Source organism: Gavialis gangeticus, unplaced genomic scaffold (assembly GCF_001723915.1).
Source record: "Gavialis gangeticus isolate Ggan-Ray unplaced genomic scaffold, GavGan_comp1, whole genome shotgun sequence".
NCBI classification, from domain to species: domain Eukaryota; kingdom Metazoa; phylum Chordata; order Crocodylia; family Gavialidae; genus Gavialis; species Gavialis gangeticus.
This window is the reverse complement of record NW_017729024.1, coordinates 108183150-108201370: the sequence shown is the minus strand read 5'-3', so window position 1 is coordinate 108201370 and position 18221 is coordinate 108183150. Positions and strand designations below refer to the sequence as shown.

The window sequence follows — 18221 nt, the reverse complement described above, 5'->3', positions numbered from 1 at the left end:
CTACCACACCAGATTTGCAGTGCAAATATACAATTTAAAGAATAGAATAAATTTAATTACCTTTTTGTAATTACTGTCCATTTGAGTTTTTACAAAATTGTAATGTTATGACTGCTTTAATTCACCACAATTCATTGTATAAATATGTAACTATAAAGCATTAAAAAACTCAGTGTTGGTATTTGATGTATGTAATCTAGCGGGAATGTTTTGCACTTTCCAACACAAAATGCATTGAAGATCAAATAAGGATTTTTTCTATGTGACATTCAGATGCACAAAATGTACCTATGTAGATCCTCTGTCTACTGTGGTTAAATGTAGTATTTTAGACCACCTAAATTAATTGCTTGTATTGCAGTATTATCAATGATCCAAAATTCAAGTTTTATTATTCCATATCTTGATTATGTATTTAAGTAAAGCTAAAAGTCATTATCCAGATTTCATTTTCCTTAATATATTGTGACATTCATGGAAACAGGAAAAACTTCAGTATGATAAAACATCTTTTAACGGTTTCTTTCAAAATACTGTATTGCAATGTGGCCCCTCAGTCCTGACAAAGGGAGCTGACAGGGGGAGCTGTAGTCTTGATGAGTATATAACCCCAAAATAGCAATAAACAATTTGCCAAGCAAGAAGTACTTATATTCTCTTAGAAAGCGGCTGCTGGCTGAACAGCTCATATGGTAGCCTCTGCTTGAAGTCATTAAGCTTTGTCAGCTCCAGAGAGAGCTACTCTCTTACCCTCTATGCCAGAGATAAGGTGTCATTAAGGAATCCTCAATCAGAGGGGTGTGCGGGGGAATAAAGAAGAGAGGAAGGAGCAAGATAAATACCTGGTTTTGTTTTTAGAGAAAACAGTTGAGAATTCAATGCTGTAATTTGTTCTTCTGCATTGCTCTTTGAGTATTTTTAGCATCCCATTTTTCAGTCTGAACAGGAGCAGAGTCTGTGTGTTTCTTTGATAATTATTTATAGAGGATCAACTTGATAAATTTGACATTATCTTTAACTGAAGATCAAAGAAATTCCCTGATACTGTATATTACCTGTAGAGCTGTGTGATTAATAGCATCTGTCATCAGAACTGAATGATTTTCTCAGAATATTCTTTCATTCTGATTTAGCCTAAATCAGTCCTCACTACCTATGACAAAGTTATTATGAGTTATCCAGGAGACTGTACATGCTATCACATCACAGACAATTACCATTTTCCCAGTTAAGTTTTGATTAGCATATGTTTTTTTCCTCTGTGCTTAAAAAGATTGGAAATTGTGTCTTAGCTTGTTTCATAAGCAAAATATGTCTAAAAGCTCTAATCCAGGAAGTAAATTTAAGAGCTTTTTACATACATCATACCTGTCTAGACTCTCAGTTTTCATGCAGCCAAATTGTGTACAAACTAATCTCTGGCTGGATCAGTTCCTGCTACATATTATGTTCCTATTGTAATTGCTGAAAATTCAACTAATTTTAGTTGAAGCATCAATTTGTACAGTAAAAGCAAAAATATTTTTATTTGTTATTTTGGTTTTTGTTTGCACTTTTTTAATTTAAAAAAGCAAATTGCTTTAGCTGATAATGTGGTTATTCTTTTTATTTCAGGTAAAGGCACTGACTGAAGATTGTTCAAACAAGAAAACATCAATAGATTCATTAAAGCAAAGGCTTAATGTAGCTATAAAAGAGAAGTCACAGTATGAACAGATATATCGCAAAACTAAAGAGGAATTGGGGAAAAAGGTATTTTTGTTAAAGTTTGGCTAGTTTTAATATAGAGTGTATTTATTGCCTATTTTTCCTTCACTACTTCATGTTTATTATTTATTTATTTTTCAAATGAAAAGTTACAAAGTCAGCTATTTAAAATTTGTAAATATTTGCAAAAGAATGTTAAACAGAATAATAGTAACATATCTCAGTGTGTGATTTCATTTACTTGGGCTGAAGATGTATCATATTATTGCTGATAATTCAGACATTAAACATGAATGTAATATCTGGAGATTCCTATGGAATGGCATTTATAATAGAATGCCCTATAACGTTAATTTATTTGTATTTTTAGTCTAAAATTACTTCATAGTTCCCTGCCTGTGTCAGTAACAGTGCCATTTTCCTGTTGATATATTTCAGGATCTCAGGCTTACAAATCTAGAAGGAAAAGTGATTGAAGCTGAACGTGCCATGACTGAACTTGAGACTACTGCTTCTCAGCAGCTCCATGGCTTGGCAAAGCAAAGTAGCCAGGCTCTGGAAGTAGTGCAGAAGAAACTTCTGCTGGCCAATGATAAAGTGGAAGAATTCATCACATTTGTAAAGGTTGGAATGTTGATTCCCTTTTGATTGCTCATCTAAACACAGGAAGTCTCTGGAAGTAGCTGAACAAATCTTTTTAGATTTTTGTGTTCCCTGTTGTCTGCTGCAGCTCTCCTGTTGGCCCAGTATCATTCCTCTTCAGGAGTGTGAAATGGGTGGAAACAGATTACTTGAGAGAGGCCCAATCACTCCCTCCTTCACTGTAGGCTTTCAAGAATTGGAAGGTCGTCCTTTGTGTAAGACTAAGGTTGTTAACTGCCCAAGTGAAAATGATGTTACAATTCTATGTCAGATTAGTGTAGAATAAATATTTTAACTCTTTACATCTTTAGGCATATTTTACTATGGATTACATAGTTTGTTGCAAATGCACACAGATTTTTATGTAAATATAAAATAGAGAACTTTGGTATTACTAAATTTAAATAACCTTTTAAAATAATTTGTACAGTATTCTGTGCTTATGATACATTCATTTTGGGCATATGCCAACAGATTGGTGTATAATGACAGGCATATAGTATATGCTTGTTTATGCAGTTTGGTAGACAGTAGTTCCAAGTATAGCAACTAATACTGGACTTCACTGAGCAAACTTATGTGTTAGTATTTTATAGATTACAATATAAAGACCAAATATCTATCTCAGACTTTTCTAAAGTGCCCACAGTATCTAACTTCAGTACTCATAAATAGGAATCATAATGCATTTTTGTATGAACAAATTTAAAGTATATACTTACCCTTTTACCCAATTGACTATTGAGACCCAAAGCCTCTATAAGGTGCAGCCACTAATCAGACACATTTGTTCAGGTCTTTTACTTTGTCAAGTAGGGGGCAGTGGTAGTCAAACACTGTTGCAATAGAGCAGACAAATAGATATATGTAGTAGATTTTCATATATATAGTACCATAATTTATGAATAACTGTGTGGTGGATTGTAACAAATTGAAAGTTAAATGGAATGTTTGTAGGTAGTATGTTTAATCTTGGAAGTTCTGTAAAATGTAATATTAGTCAAGCTTGCTTTATTGTTATAACAGGTCATTTTAGATGGGATTTGCACACACATGACTTTGGCCCAACTCTGCTCCTATGGAAAATAATTACAACTTCACATTGACTTTAGTGGGTTAGTTATGCCAGGGATGAATGCTTTTGAAAATTCCACCCTTAAACAATATGTGAGTTAAAGGTATAGGACTTCAAAAAGTGGATAGAACTTACTGACAAAAATACTGTATTTTTTCACATCTTTTTCCCCAAAATTCAGCCCCCAAAATTGGGTGCGTTTATTAAGTGGGGAAGCTGTTTTTTTCATCAGGAAAGAACAAAGCCTGGAGCCCATGCATGCCACGTAGTTGCTAAGGTAGTTGCCATTTGTGCTGGCTCAAAAAGCTGAAGAGGCAGAGCCCTGTGTTAACCCTCTCACAACCATACCTATTGGCCAAGCACTGCAGCTTGTTCCTGAAGAGCAGTTTTGCTGTTGATATTATCTAGTTAAGGCTTGTGGTATGAAACCAAGATTTTATTACAGAAGCTTATTTAAAACCTACGTATAGTAAAGAAGAAACTGTCTTGCTGCAACTTTGGAAGGTTCTGGGCCTAACCTCATGTAACAAAGTAAGCCCTCCTGGAAACACAGAGTAAAAGTAGTATTGCATCCCAGAAGAGCCCTACCAGGAAGTTCCTGCTGCCTATTTCCTTTTCCTAAATTATCTCCTAGGATGCCACACTTCTTGGACACTGTGTTCCATGGAAGATTTAGGCTGTTATACAGTGGGCCACAACTCTGGAAAAATCTTTCTTTTCTACATTATGCCTTGCAAAACAAGGCCTGTGTTTTATTTGGGGGCCTATGGCATGTGAGAAAATGTGATAAAACTTATGGTTGTATAACAAGTGTTTCTCCTATTTTTTCAAAAGTTGGTTGTGAAAGTGAAAGATATCATTTGCTAGCCTTCTTCTGCTAGCTTGTTATGTGGATGATCTGAAGCTGATGTCAGCACCAACCACTGTCTATGATTCAGAAGTGTATTGACTCTTCTTGCATCATATTAATAGTGTGCTGGGTGAAAATATACAGTTTTCTAACATGGGACATTTATGGGGTTTTTGTTCCCACCTTTTTGCCATATTTACCATATTTTCTCTAATCTAAGTGATCCTGAATTGAAGACAATCCCTCAATAATTAGATTCTATACGTGAAAAAATTATTAATTTGTTATAATTTTTCCATGTATAAAATCTAATTATTGGGGAGTCATCTTTAATTCATCCCTCCAACTGCTGCAAGGGGACAGGCAGTGGTGAGGCAGGAGGTATGGGGAGTCAAGCAACTTGACTCCTGCTTGTGCCTGTCCCTTTGCCCCCTCTACCCACTGCCTGCCTCCATGCATCCTTGGGTCTCCCCTTCCCCCTAGCCTCTGCTCGCTCACTCCCGCCCCCCAGCCTCTACTCCCCACTTTCCCCCCCAGCTTCTGTTTCACTTTGGCAGGTTCTGTCCGCAGTCTAGTCTGGGGTACAGTGCATGGGCCGATCCCCCCCATAGCAGCCATATGGGCTGTGCGCCACTGCTATGGGGCCAGGCTGGAGCCATGCTCAGTGCCCCGGGCTGCAGCATGCACAGAGCCTGATAGCGCAGAGATAGGGTTAGTTAGGCAGGAGAGCAGAGGCTGGGGGGGGGAGTAAATAGGGAGGGAAGAGACTGCGGGGGGGAATGGCAGGGTACAGAGGCAGCAGAGAGGAACAGATGACAGGCAGCAGTTGCAGCTATGTCTCTGAGCACAAACCACACCAGCTGCCTGCCCCCCCCCCGTACTCATTTCTAAGACAAGGGACTTTTTTCTCCAGGGTAAATGGGAGGAGAAACCTCATCTTGGACTCAAGTGAATATGGTATTAATGCCTAAAGTAATGAAGATGTATATTAACTCAAATCTATCAATTTTTAGTTCCTTTGTTTCTTTCATAAAACTAGTGAACATATTGATGAAGCACGAATGGTCTTATTCTAGTTTCACTCACATAGCTCTAAATTTGGAGTAACTTCACTGAAGTCAGTTATACTGAATGTATGTTAACTGGAAGAGGTGAGTCAGAGTTAGCATGTTGTCCCATGCTCCTTTCTCCCTCTAGATTCCCTTACATTATTTCACTTACTTAAAAGTACTGATGTCTTTTAAGCACATTTTTCCACTGGGTAATTTGACTTGGGGAGACATACCATTATTCTTACTGTAACAAATTAAAACTAGGATATTTTCCCTAATCCAGTCTCTGAAGAGTATAATGCTCCAAATGCAATGTATGGGGTGGGAAAAACTTCTGTTTTCATAAATAGCAAATTCGCCATGAGGCAGTTCATTTATTCTATAGTAGAAAATTGGCTCCTTTCTGTATTTTACTCATGGACTAAGACTGCCCCTTTGTTTATAACCATGAAATAGTTGGTTCCCTGTAAAGCAAAATAATTCTGTTTTTAAGTATATAGTCACTCAAATCTCAACTTGATAAAAACATAAATTCATATTTCAAATAGTGTTTTTGCTGAATACAGGCAACCCCCGCTTAGAGCTCTTAATTGGTCCCTGAAAAAACAAGTGTTAAGTGAAACGAGCATTAAGCAAAACCAAAAGTATTTGACAACCCAAGATGATGACAGCAATTGTTTTTAATGACCCAAGATGGCGACTGCGAGCATTATAGCAAAACTCACTGAGCACTAAGTGAAATCAGATATCAATTTAAAATGAGCTTTATAGCAAAATAGCGCTAAGCGAAACAGTGTTAAGTGGGGGTTGCCTGTACAGTTCTTCTGCCTCGCCTCTCTTACTTTGCAGATAAGTTGTATGAAAATGAAGATGCTGTCTACAAGTCAGATATTGATAAACAGAGAAGTCCTTAGTAGACTTCTTTATTTAGCTAGTTACTAAATATTTATGAAAGAAAAGCCCTCTGAAACTAAATTTTATTCACAGTATACTACTGTAAAAGATATGTAGTTGAAAATCTCTGACAAGTTTCAGTGGAATTTTACACTATATTGGGTAAATCATGTTAAAATCCTTTTTGCATATCTTATATCTAGAACTACGCATAAAAAATATTACAATAAAATAGCATTCTTCTCCCAGCCACACTAATTTTTTATGTTGATTATGTGTCTCTCTTGATTGACCATACTACTTTGGTCCATCATTTAGCCTAACTTGTTTTTACCAAGACAAGCACAACATTCTGTTTTTGATCTGTTGATCTCTTCTCTCTTTCTCTTCTTGATCTCTTCTATTGATTTTTTTCTGTCTTTACCAGCTGTCTCACTTTTTATATTTTTTTTACTTTCTCTTTCTGATCCTCAACCATTTCCACACTGTATAATAATTTTAGAATCATTGGTGAATAGGTGCAGCCAACATAGAGAATTTTGGAGAAAGTTTAAAAAGGGAGTGCGATTCCTTTCATTTAACAATATCTCCTCATCAACTAGCAGATATGGAACAAACTAAGGATCACAACTGATGTTACCTGCTTTAGAATTGCTGTATCTTCCTTCAAGCTAAAGATTTCTAGTGCATCTACTGCAGGTGATGAAGGAGAAGATATGTGACCTGGAAGTGCAAGTTTCAGCACTGTAGCATGAAAAAGTTGGTGAACAATCAGGTTTAGAAATTTATGCCACACCAGGAAGGACTGACAATAAGAAAGCCAAAAGGTTAGAAAATTAAGAAATAGACTGTTGATTGTTGACCAAGAGAAGAAAAATAATTGGAAGACATTCACCATAGCTTGATGTATTGCATCATTACTGAGTATTCAGTAGTTCTAGTAATGTGGAAGCTATCTCTGAAGGAATGGAATTGAAGGACATACCTGATAAGCAGGTTTGCTGTTTGAAACATGCAGCTATTAATGGAGATTTTCAGTCATCCTAAACAGGCAATGCCTATATTTTGTCTTCTTGGAGTGAAAACATAAAATATAATGGCAAGGATAGAATTCTAAAGTTGTCTGGCAAGTCTCCACTTAAGATGATGCACACTGGAACCAATGACATGGCATTACATGAAATAACACTCTTTATAGAATATGTCAGGGGTTGTCAAAGAGAGCCAAAGAGAAGAAAACAGTGAGTGATCTTCCCATTAATCCTTTTAGTCCCTTGAGTGAAGAAAGACAAAAAATGCTGGTAGCAGCTATTAGCTGTGAAGCTGATAGGTTTGCTATTGTACTTAGGCTACATGTGTGGGATAGGGAGCTATGTAAAAGGGATGGCCTGCAACTGATATGCAGAGATACTTCTGTCCTTAGTTGAACACTAACTGTATATAGCACTTAAAACAACAAATGCAGGTAGAAGGCTTTAAAAAGAAAAATGTGACACAGATTTAAATAAGTTGAACCAATGTAATGTCAGACAAAGAATATGAAAATAATATTTTCAGTTTATTTTAGGAGTTTGGATAACAAACAAGGAATTGAAAATCTCATTGAATTAAAATAGTGTATTTACTCAAATACAAGATAATTCCCGCCCCTCTTCCCCCCTCACCCCCAAATCAGCATGGAGAAATAAGCCTGTCATTTTCATTCGCATACAACAAAACCACATTAAATAGATTATCTATCTTTGAACTGCTACTAAAAGTAGCATATGCTCAGTAATGCCAACTATGAAGTTGACTGAACGCAGCCAACACTTACTATAAAATACATAGCCCATACTGGGCAAACACGCTGATGGGACTCTACCATAAGGATAAGTTAGTGCAACCCATCTGAATAAGATACATGATGGTGCCCATTGAGCACAGTCTGCCTCAGCATTGACTCTTTTTCAAGTCATGATGAGCCACTACACTGTATACATTTCAACTGCCTCTTCACTCCCACAGCTGAGCTGAACCTTTCTTTCCTGTTTCCAATTATTCCTATTTCTTCACCAGTCTTAAATGTCTGGCAAACATCACCAAATGGGGCCCCAAAAAGAATCTTTCTGTTGCTCCCTCTCTCAGGTTGTCACATATGATTAGTGTGGCTTCAGGGTAAAGCTAGACCAAGTTGTCCTATGCCTCATCTACATTTACATTTTTGGAGGATCTCAGGATTGGTGACAAGAACACCTGTTTCTAGTTTTGAGCGGGGGACTACTTAATATGTGGATTCTTTGTGGAAGGTATCCGGAGTATACACACATACTGAGCAGTGCAGAGCTGTGGGGCCAGCATGGCTTGAAACACTGTAGTCTTTGCTGGGGCCCAGCCCAGTGAACCATATAGTAAATCCTTAGCCTTGTGGTATTGGACTATATACAGTACAAACTAAAAGATCCATGTTCTAATTAGCCCCCCATACTGTATTTATAAGCAAGTACAAAAGCGTTGCTTAAAATGCTTAAATGTATGTTTATGGAGTACCTACGCTAAAACTTGTAGCAGTTTCAAAAGAGGTAAAATGCATCCATCCTGAATGAACTGAGTCTATAGCTACTATATATGCAAATTGATACAGCAAAACTTGATGGGATGAGTTACATGGTTATGAAGTAAAACTCTCTACCAGTTCAGGAAAGATAGAAAGAGTAGGCAGTGAGAGAGAAGGAATAGAACTGTTCTCTGAAGACACCATTACTTGTTTCAGAGTAATTGATAACTCAGAGCCACAGGGTCCTAAATGCATTTGGATCAATGTACATATTAATACAGCTTTGGAGGGGGTACAGATGGTTTTCTATTATGCATCACCAAATTACATTTGAGAACAGGATGAGATTCTATTTAAGCACCTGCCTGTAATGTATAGAAAGAAAATGAGGTTGTTTTGAGTTATTTAATTTGAGGGGTGATGTTCTGGTGGTTCCACAGAGTTATTAGTAGTAAATCATTCTTTCAGTTTCTAATAATTATAGATGATGATTTTACAAACACCCATGGTGTTTTGCACCACTTGGCCTAACTGTATTTTGGACCTCATTATAATGGATAGAGATGAATTAATTATGTGACCATTAGGCTAGAGAGCCAGGGTCATGTCCCACTTAAATTCAGTATAGGCAAAGGAAAAAGTCTTAGTCCAAGTTATTCAAAATTTTATTAATGATCTGGAAGTAAATAAAAAATTGTGCCAACGAAAGTTATGGATGAGAAAGATTGGAAAAATGGTAATATGTTTTAATGCAGGAGAATATGTGTAATTATACAGCTTAGCAGGGAATGCCAACCAAACCTGCAAAATAGGAAGTTGTATCCTGGAAAGAAATAATTGAAAAGGACTTAGGGGTCATGTAAACACTGAGCGTAAGCTTCCAATGCGGTTTTGTGGTAAAAAGTGGACAACACAATCCTTGGATGTATAAAAGAAGAGGAATGAGTGGTGTAGTGAGATGATTTTGCCATTACATACAGAATTGGTGAGATCAGTACTGAAATATTTTGTACAGTTTTAATATCCATATTTAAAGGATGTTAAAAATAGGAGAATGCAAAGTAAAACACCATTAAATGATTTGAGAGTTGGAGAGAAAAATCAGGCTTAGTCCTTATTCTTATTAGTTTAAGAAGAAATAGTTTATGAGGTAACTTGACTACAGCATGCAGGTATTTTCCTGGAGAAGAAAATACTAGGCACTAAAATGCTCTTTGGTCTAATGGTGAAAGGCATAAGAAGAACTAATGATTGGAACAAAATCCATACATATTCAAACTGCAAATAAGGCACTAATTTTTAAGAGTGGGGATGATCAACTACTGAAACACACTACTAAGAGAAGAGTCATCTTCTCTATCTCTTGATGTCTTCAGGTCAAGAGCAGCTATTTTTCTAGAAGATATGCTTAAGCCAGACACAGGTTACCTAGATCGGTGGAATAGAAAACGAAACCATGATACAGACCAAATTTTAAATGATCTAATGGTCCCTTTTGACTTTAAACACCATAAATCTATGAACTTCAGTACATCTTATTGCTACATCTTTATGTTTTAGCTTCTTTGTTCTAAATTAGCTTTTTTCTGTTAATTTTTCACCAATTTCAGCTCTTACCCCACACTTGATTCCTTTGCATTTTTTTCCACTAAACTACAGGTTTTGTCTTCTCTTACTTCTGCTTATTCTTCCACTTGCCATGTAAGGTGCCCCTGCCAAAAATTCAAGTACTTTACTGATTTGTTCCAATGCAAATTTATTTACCCCTTTTCTTAGGTATCTTTTTGAGAAAACCAGATACTCTATTTCTCTTGCCTAATGGTATCCTACACTTCTAAATCTCCTGTGTCTTCTTTCCCTGTTCTGTTAACTGTATAAACCCAAATTACACAGACTTTTTCTCAGTTCTCCTCCTTCTCAATCTACCAGTTTTGACAGAGTCAATGTCTCTTTGCTCTGCTTTCTCTCCTTGAGTCTTTTTCCTACCCGCTTCTGATTTTCCTAACTCTCTACTTGCTCCTTGAATGTCTCTAAAGGTAGCTTCCAGTTTTGCTGTGGTGTAATTGGGTCCCCTAAGTTTCTCTTCTCAGCTCTATTCTCTTCTTTCTCCCTATTCCCTCTCTTTTACTCTGGTAAGCTTATCAGGTTTTATAATTTCAGCCATGTCTCTTCTGTTTTGGATTAAACCCACACATCTTTAAAACCCTACTCCTAGAGGCAAAGATTTCTGTGGATGATATCTGTTATTGGAACAACTGCCTTACACTCAAAAGCTTGTCTAAGTCTTCCTATGCACTTGGTCCAATAAAAGATATCACCCACAAAAATCCTTGTTTCTTGATATTTCCTGGACGACCATCATGGCTACCTCACTCCATCACTACCATTCCTACTGCTGGAAATACTTGCCCTGATACAATTTTCTCTTTTGTCCTTATGCCTCACCAAAATGTTGCCACTAAAATCTTCATCTCCAGCTTTCTGCTTTGGCTCCTTGGTTCTTTCCTCTTCTGCAGCAAGCAAAAGTTCCACGTAGTCACTTTTAATTAAATTTCACATGTCCAATCCTGCTTGCAGCTCACCTCTGCTCTCATTTCCTTAAGTCAGTTTGTGGAAGCCCCATTTCTATTCCTTTTCCACTTCTGTCTTCCTGTTTTCTGGTGTCCTATGCCTTTGCGGGGGAAATTGGAGAAAAAACCCACTTTGAAACCCAGTCCTCTGGCCAGTATAGCACCATCCTTGTTATGGTTCTGGCACCTATGCTTAACTGAATGTTGAGGTCTTATATGCTGGAAAAACAAATCTTATCAGCTTTCTTATTCATCATCACTGCATTGATGTCATCTCTCTCCAAAAAATGTGTGTGCAGTGTGAAGGAAACCTACTGCTTTAGCATCAAGGAGTTTCAACAAATGAGCTTCACCCTCTGCCCCCATTGCACCAACCCCCTAAACGTGGTCATGTTACGTGTTTAGGGGCAGAACAAAGCCACTAATAGCAACTCACTTGTCTTTCACCTTCTGCAACATGATCCAAACTAGTAGTCTCTGGGGGTTTGTCCAGACCAGTGCACACGTGAGGTATGTAGCGCCACAGACCAGTCTCCAGCACCACACCCTGCACTCACATGCAGGCATTCCCTGCACTGCTAACTTTCAGTGCAGGGGTTTTTTTGACAGCAGGAGATCCTTGTGTCAAAAAACCCCACTCTTAAAAATGGGGCGGAGCACATGGCAGCTGCCAGCCAGGCTCCTTACTGCCAAATTGCCGTGGCTACAGCCCTCAGAAGCCCCCAGAACCCCAGGTAAGGCTGCTGGGGCCAGCCCAGGTGCTGGACCTAACCTTCTCTACCCCATCAAGGGCAACTTGTTGCGTGCCACAGCGTGTGTGCATGGGCGTTCCCCAGGGACAAGTAGCAGCAGCATAACTTATGTGCTGCTGCTGTTGTCCCTGGAGAAATGCATGTGCATGCTCATCTGGACACACCCCGGATGTTATGTTTACAAGTTTCCAAGCAACTTCTAGGGACAGCAAGTTCTTCTGTGAATTGCTCACCTGTGTATATTGGTGAGTTTGACAGTCATGCAAATCTTGGATTATTTTTAATCAAACCTGGATGGAGAGATTCTTCTATACTGTATCTCTTTCCAATGATCTAGTATTTTCCAGGACTCCAACCAGCATATGGTGTTTTAGTTGGGTAGAGGGCTGTATGATTTTTCTTGTGCATTTTCTTGGACCACCTCCAGGCAGCCTCAGGTATCACCCTTTAACTTGTAATGGAGACCACCTGTGATTAATCCATGTTGGCCTTCAATTTCCATTGATTAAAAGCATTTTAGGGCTCAGCTGGAATTTTCATAAGACAAACTAGAAGGCCAATTTAGACATTCTAGAACATTGCATCAGGATGTTATATCCTCATTATATTGCAAGTGAGGAGTTTTATGCATTTTTATGCATTATGTAAATTCTGCAGTATGTTGTTTTAAAGTGCAAATGCATCCTCTCGTGCAGAATATATAGCATGACTGCACCACTACATGAAATATGGGATCTGACCACTGCAGTCCCTTTGATACAGTTTCTAAATATTGCCCATAGCACCCTTTGAGAAGTTCCATACAATCTCGACTTTACAATTTCAAGGCAGAAGAGCTGAAATCTTACTCAATGTATAGATCCTTTTAGAGACCTCCACTTCAGTTGCCTTGCAGTTGCATGCAACCAGCTTATAATTCATCTGCTTAACATTGGAAAGCCCCTTTTGTATAAGAGAACAAAACACCAGGTACTTGATAAATAGCAAAAATTCCTCCAAAAAGATGCTAACTAGAACTGCCATATTTGTGAATGAACATGATACACTAGTGAAGGATTGGAAAGCTGGTAGTGTCCCAGGGTATAACAGTATTCCACCTGACTTCCTGAATTATCTTAGTTATCATGCTTGAATAATAGTTGCTCAGGTAAAACTCCCTAAGAGGTGGGGCAAATTGAAGATCATTGCCTTGTTAAACTAGGAAAAATCCATGACTGCGGCCAATTGTAGCCTTATAGCATTGTTCGGTGTTTGCTACAGGAATGTTTGATCTTCCAATAGATCTCACCAACATCATGGTTATGGCACTTATAATCAAGTTCTCTCATTGACATCCCAAATCAAAAACAGGTGTCCAGCAAAGATGGAGACTGGTGCCAGGTTTCTTACTCTCACTTCTGTACATTTTGTGGTACTTCACTAGTCTTCTAGTAAACTTGCCAAGACTACTCCTCGGTTTGATTTGTTCACACTGTGAAACTACTTTTTATGCTATTTCTGAATCCACATAAACACAACACATTCCTGGAAAGCACAGCTTAGTGCCCTGTCTCAAGATTCTGTGCTAATGCCAGTTTATTTTGACTTGTATTTCAATGATCTATGTGAAACCTTCATCTAAGCTGATGGCATCTAATTGTGCAGTCAGTCTCTGACTTTATGGACACCTTCATTTCTGATCTGGTGGTTTTATTCTTATGCTGCTGTAATTTGACACTTGCAGTTGAATTCTCCAAAATCAGTTTCATGCATTTTCCCCCTCCATAATGTCTCTGCAACTTGGGACATGAATGTTTCCCTCAGTGGACACCCAGTGAAGCACAGTCCACATCCAATCTATCTCAGTATTTCTCTTGATAGGGCTCTAATTTACTGTGACCATTTGTTAAAAGTAGCTGCCAAATCAGGGCTTGCAACATTCTACTTGACATGTTGGCTGGATTCTCCCTATAGATATAGGCTAGATATAGACATTCAAACAGCCCAAGGTGGAATTGATCTAAATTATGTGATTTTCTGTAAGTGGCATAATTTAGCTCGGTAGCAAATAGAACTCAAACTTGTCCTTTGGTGGGATGGGGGGAAATTTTAGACCAGGTTCCATGATTTTTAAACTAATCTAAGTGTGCTGAGCTTCTGTTCTCTTACAGGTGTAGACCGGTTTCCAATCACTTATACCTAGGGACCTACTGAATTCATGGTGGAAGTAGAGTGCATAGCGTATTGCATATTCCCCCACACCCACCTCACCCCTTGTCCTCCCCGCCACCACCACCTCACTGCTGATTAGCGGACGACTTCGCCACTCCCTTCTGATCAGCAGGGAAGCTAAAACCATGGTTTTAAACATGGTACAATTTTTGCCTCCCTGCCAGTCAGCAGCAAACAGCAGGGCCATCCGGGGCCCCTCAGCAGGAGGCAAAAATGGCAGCATAATTTAAAACAGCAGTTTTTGCCTCCCTTCTGATCAGGAGTGAGCTGCAAGTGGGGCCCCTCCACCAATCAGTGGAAGTGGGGCAGGGGAGCCTGCAAGATTAAAGGAGCCACAGCACACCCCACTTCCACCATTAATTATGTAGATCCCTAGTTATACCAGTGAAAGTGCAGTGTCTGTACCTGGCCATAATGTTTCTGTTATTTGGACATCTGTCTATACTCTCTGATACTCACCAGCAGGATATTGTGCTTCACGCTGGACACACTAATCCAACATGTGGTTAGTGGTAGTGCAGTTCCATGTCACCATGTGCATATCTGTAACTTTAACAGTCCACAGCTACTACTCAGGCTATCAGTGCAGGGTGATGTCATCTTGCTGTCCATTCATCCTGAAAATGCATTGGCCAAAGTGATAGCAAAATTTGAAACCTTGCCTAGCCTCTCATTCTACCTCTCTCTCTTTAACCTTCCTCCAGCTTGCCTCTGATCCTGCCATATACTATGATCAGCTTTGCTGCACGCTAGCTTCTCAGTGGCATTTTGCTGACAGAAAGAATGGACTTCTCAGCAGTGATTAATCATTTTCTTGAGCCTTACCATTTGGTAACCATGTTTTGTTCTGTTGCTTCTACTTCCTCCTGAATCCTTTCCTCACTGTTAAGGCCACTACATTGTCAGAAGACAAACATGGGATTTCCAGGACAATCTAAACTCCAGATGTGGTCAGGTACACACTGTGAATCATGTCATAGCAGAATCATAAATGTAATGGTGGTCTATTAATACTGAATTTTGTAACTGGTAATGCTGTGGTTTTGCTTGGGCCAAATTGGTGGTGAGGTGATGGCAACAATGATGCTTGGAAATGCTTGTCTCTCCTTGTATGTAAATTGTTCATCTTTTCCTCTCTCTTATCTCTTCCTATAAGACTTCTTAATAATAAACTACTAATGGTTACCCATTATTAATGTTATATAAATGACAGCGCTTTTCAGTTTTCATCATATATATTATTTCATATATACTACAGTGTCTATATTTCAATTTCAGTCTTGCTATAGATTGGAATTATAAACTTTTTTGACTTAGGTCCCGAGCAGATGTTACACTTGAGACGTGATTAACTGGTTAATCACGTTTTACACATTCAGGGGATTCATGGCACAAGAAAACAGGAAATCAGCCACAAAGTTATTATACTAAATATTTGTGATATTGGCTGGTTTCCATTGTCTTAACCTGAACACATGACAGGGAGGACCACATCACAGTTTGTAACTGGCCCTTTGTGGTCCCCACCAGCCAATTATCAACTGATCGTTGGCACGATTGGGACCACACAGGCAGTGCCAGCTGACAGCAGATCAGGATGCCACAGGGATGGAACCCCAGGGCAGTCCCAATCCTGCTGACAATCAGCCAGTTGGGATCACTGCTGAGCTCAAGTCCTAGAGCAGTCTTGATCTGCCAATAATCAACTGATCATCAGCCAACTCCAGGGACCGTACAGGGGCTCCATCCAGCCCTATAGGTCCCCAGAGCCAGTCAACAATCAGCTGATAGTCAAGCAACTGGCTTTCAACTTGCTGGTTCAGGGATCATAAGCCCGGTCTTCCTCTGCACTGGCAATATGGCGCAGTTGGGATCTGATCCATGATCCCAGAATTGCGCCTCCTACCATGAGTATGTGGCATGGTAGGAGATACAGTTGTTGGGATCAGATTCCATCATGCCTCCAACTGAACATCTATCAGGGGCCTTAGGGACAGCATATGCAATTAATTTAAATGGACTGGCCATAGCACATGAAACACTCCTGTTGCTGTAGTAACACATTGCTAACTTACGGGTGTGGAGGGCTAAGCACTGTAAGTAGACAATGGACTTCAGTTCTTGAATATTAGCGTAAGGCAGGTAGGGCTATGTTGTTACATTTTGCTACTCTGAGTAGGAGGCACCAAAAAGTGCACTAAATCCAGCTGAAGTTATGTTAGGAACACTGTCTCATCAGAGGTCATATTTCTTTGTCAGTTTTGCAGTGTACATGGATATTACATGCTGAGCCAATGCTGGGAATGTTCCTTTATTCATGGCTGGTCAGTTCTATGGACTGATGTGGATGGATGGTTGGTTCGTGGTTCACCACACCCCCTTTTGGTTGATATGTGTCCCCAGGATGCATGAAGGGAAGCTGTCATTGCAGTGTTCTAGGTGTTGGGTTTGCTATTCTCTCTACTTTTTGTTTGGGGACAGTCTAGCCCTAGTGTCAAAGATCAGAAGGCAGTAAAATCTAGTTCAAATGTTGTTGTAAGCCCATGGGGACAATCATTATTGATATCAGTGGCATTTTTATTCACATATTCATCTACAACAAAATAGATGATTAATGAAGAGAATGTGTATGATAAGTAATTAATTAAAGGAAGTAATATATTATTACTTCCTTTAATTTGTCTGATAGTTCATTATTAAATGCACGAGTATAGTACAGTGAGATCTAAATTTGTGTGGCCTGGTTTGCTCTTTATTTCAAAGGGACAATACAAGAAATTTAATACATCTCTGCTGTAAACAACAGAGAAGATTCTGTGATTGTAGAACTTAGGGTCATTTGTCTTGGGAAAGTGTCCTATTTGATTTTCCTGTGTCCAGAAAAAGAGCACCAGGCACATACTTGCAAGTATATATAGACCCTTCCACCCACAAAGCACGCCACCTAGAGGAGGAGTGCTAAGAGAAAAACCTTGGATGTGGACATGGACATTCAAAATTTTTCATGTATGTTGGAACAGAAGAGAAAAACTCTTCAGCTCCCCTGAGAAGTATTCCCACTAGTGAAGGTTCTTCCGTATAACTAGAGCATGAACTACCTGGGCAGCAATTCTCTCTGACATTTTTTCTTATGGCCTGCCTTAAATACAAAAAGCAAAGACAAGTACTAGGTGGATCAGGTGCCTAATATTATCCAGATGATACATAGCCAGTATTTGTCTTGCTGATCACAGTTAATATTTCATAGCATTCAGTAAGTTTACTATTTTGATTCGCTCAGCTCTGGACTGAATGTCCAGTTGACCTATTCTACCAGCAAGGTAGAATTTATTAAAAGTAATGGGTAAATCTGTAGAATTTTAAAGTGCTCAAGAAACACGCTAATATTTTAAGCTAGGAAAGCACTGGTTTCCATTAAAATAAGAGAACTGGCATTCACTGCACAGAAAAAACACAAGTAGTTTTAAAAACTTAGGACAGTTGGTTAGAATAGACACCTTAGTGCACATGTTAATTTGACTAAAGGTCACTTTAACAGATTAGAGGGGTAATTTAGAAATGACAGTGGTTATTGCGTCTTCTGTGTAAATGAGCACTATTAGTTTTGCTTTGAAAATGGACACCTTGGACAAGCTGCAAGTTGATGGAAAATATGTTCCCAACTGGGAACATTTAGAAGCTAAAAGAAAACCATCTGCTCCATTTAGTTTCCTCTTAATTGTCATCACTTTATCTAGAAAAAATTTCCAGTGTGATTCCTTTGTGTTGTACTGTAGTAGATAAGTCTGCCAATCCGTGTTCAACCTGAATCAGTTAAATAAAGGAAAACACATAATGTTGTATAAGAATCAGTCTGTTCATCTGCAAAGCATAAAATTCAAAAGAGAAGGTAGTCTACATGCAAAGCAATACCTTTCCCCCCCCCCCCCCCC

At 38.8% G+C, this 18221-nt stretch overlaps 1 protein-coding gene across 5 annotated transcripts in view; it reads left to right on the top strand.

The window, feature by feature from the left end:
• CNTLN (centlein) overlaps nucleotides 1-18221 on the top strand; it is a 474592-nt gene that overhangs the window by 424024 nt on the left and 32347 nt on the right. For all 5 annotated transcript variants that reach the window (XM_019517543.1, XM_019517544.1, XM_019517542.1 and 2 more), the window contains 2 exons: nucleotides 1615-1752; nucleotides 2146-2331. In XM_019517543.1, the coding sequence (XP_019373088.1) occupies nucleotides 1615-1752; nucleotides 2146-2331 (324 nt within the window). The remainder of the gene's footprint in view (nucleotides 1-1614; nucleotides 1753-2145; nucleotides 2332-18221) is intronic.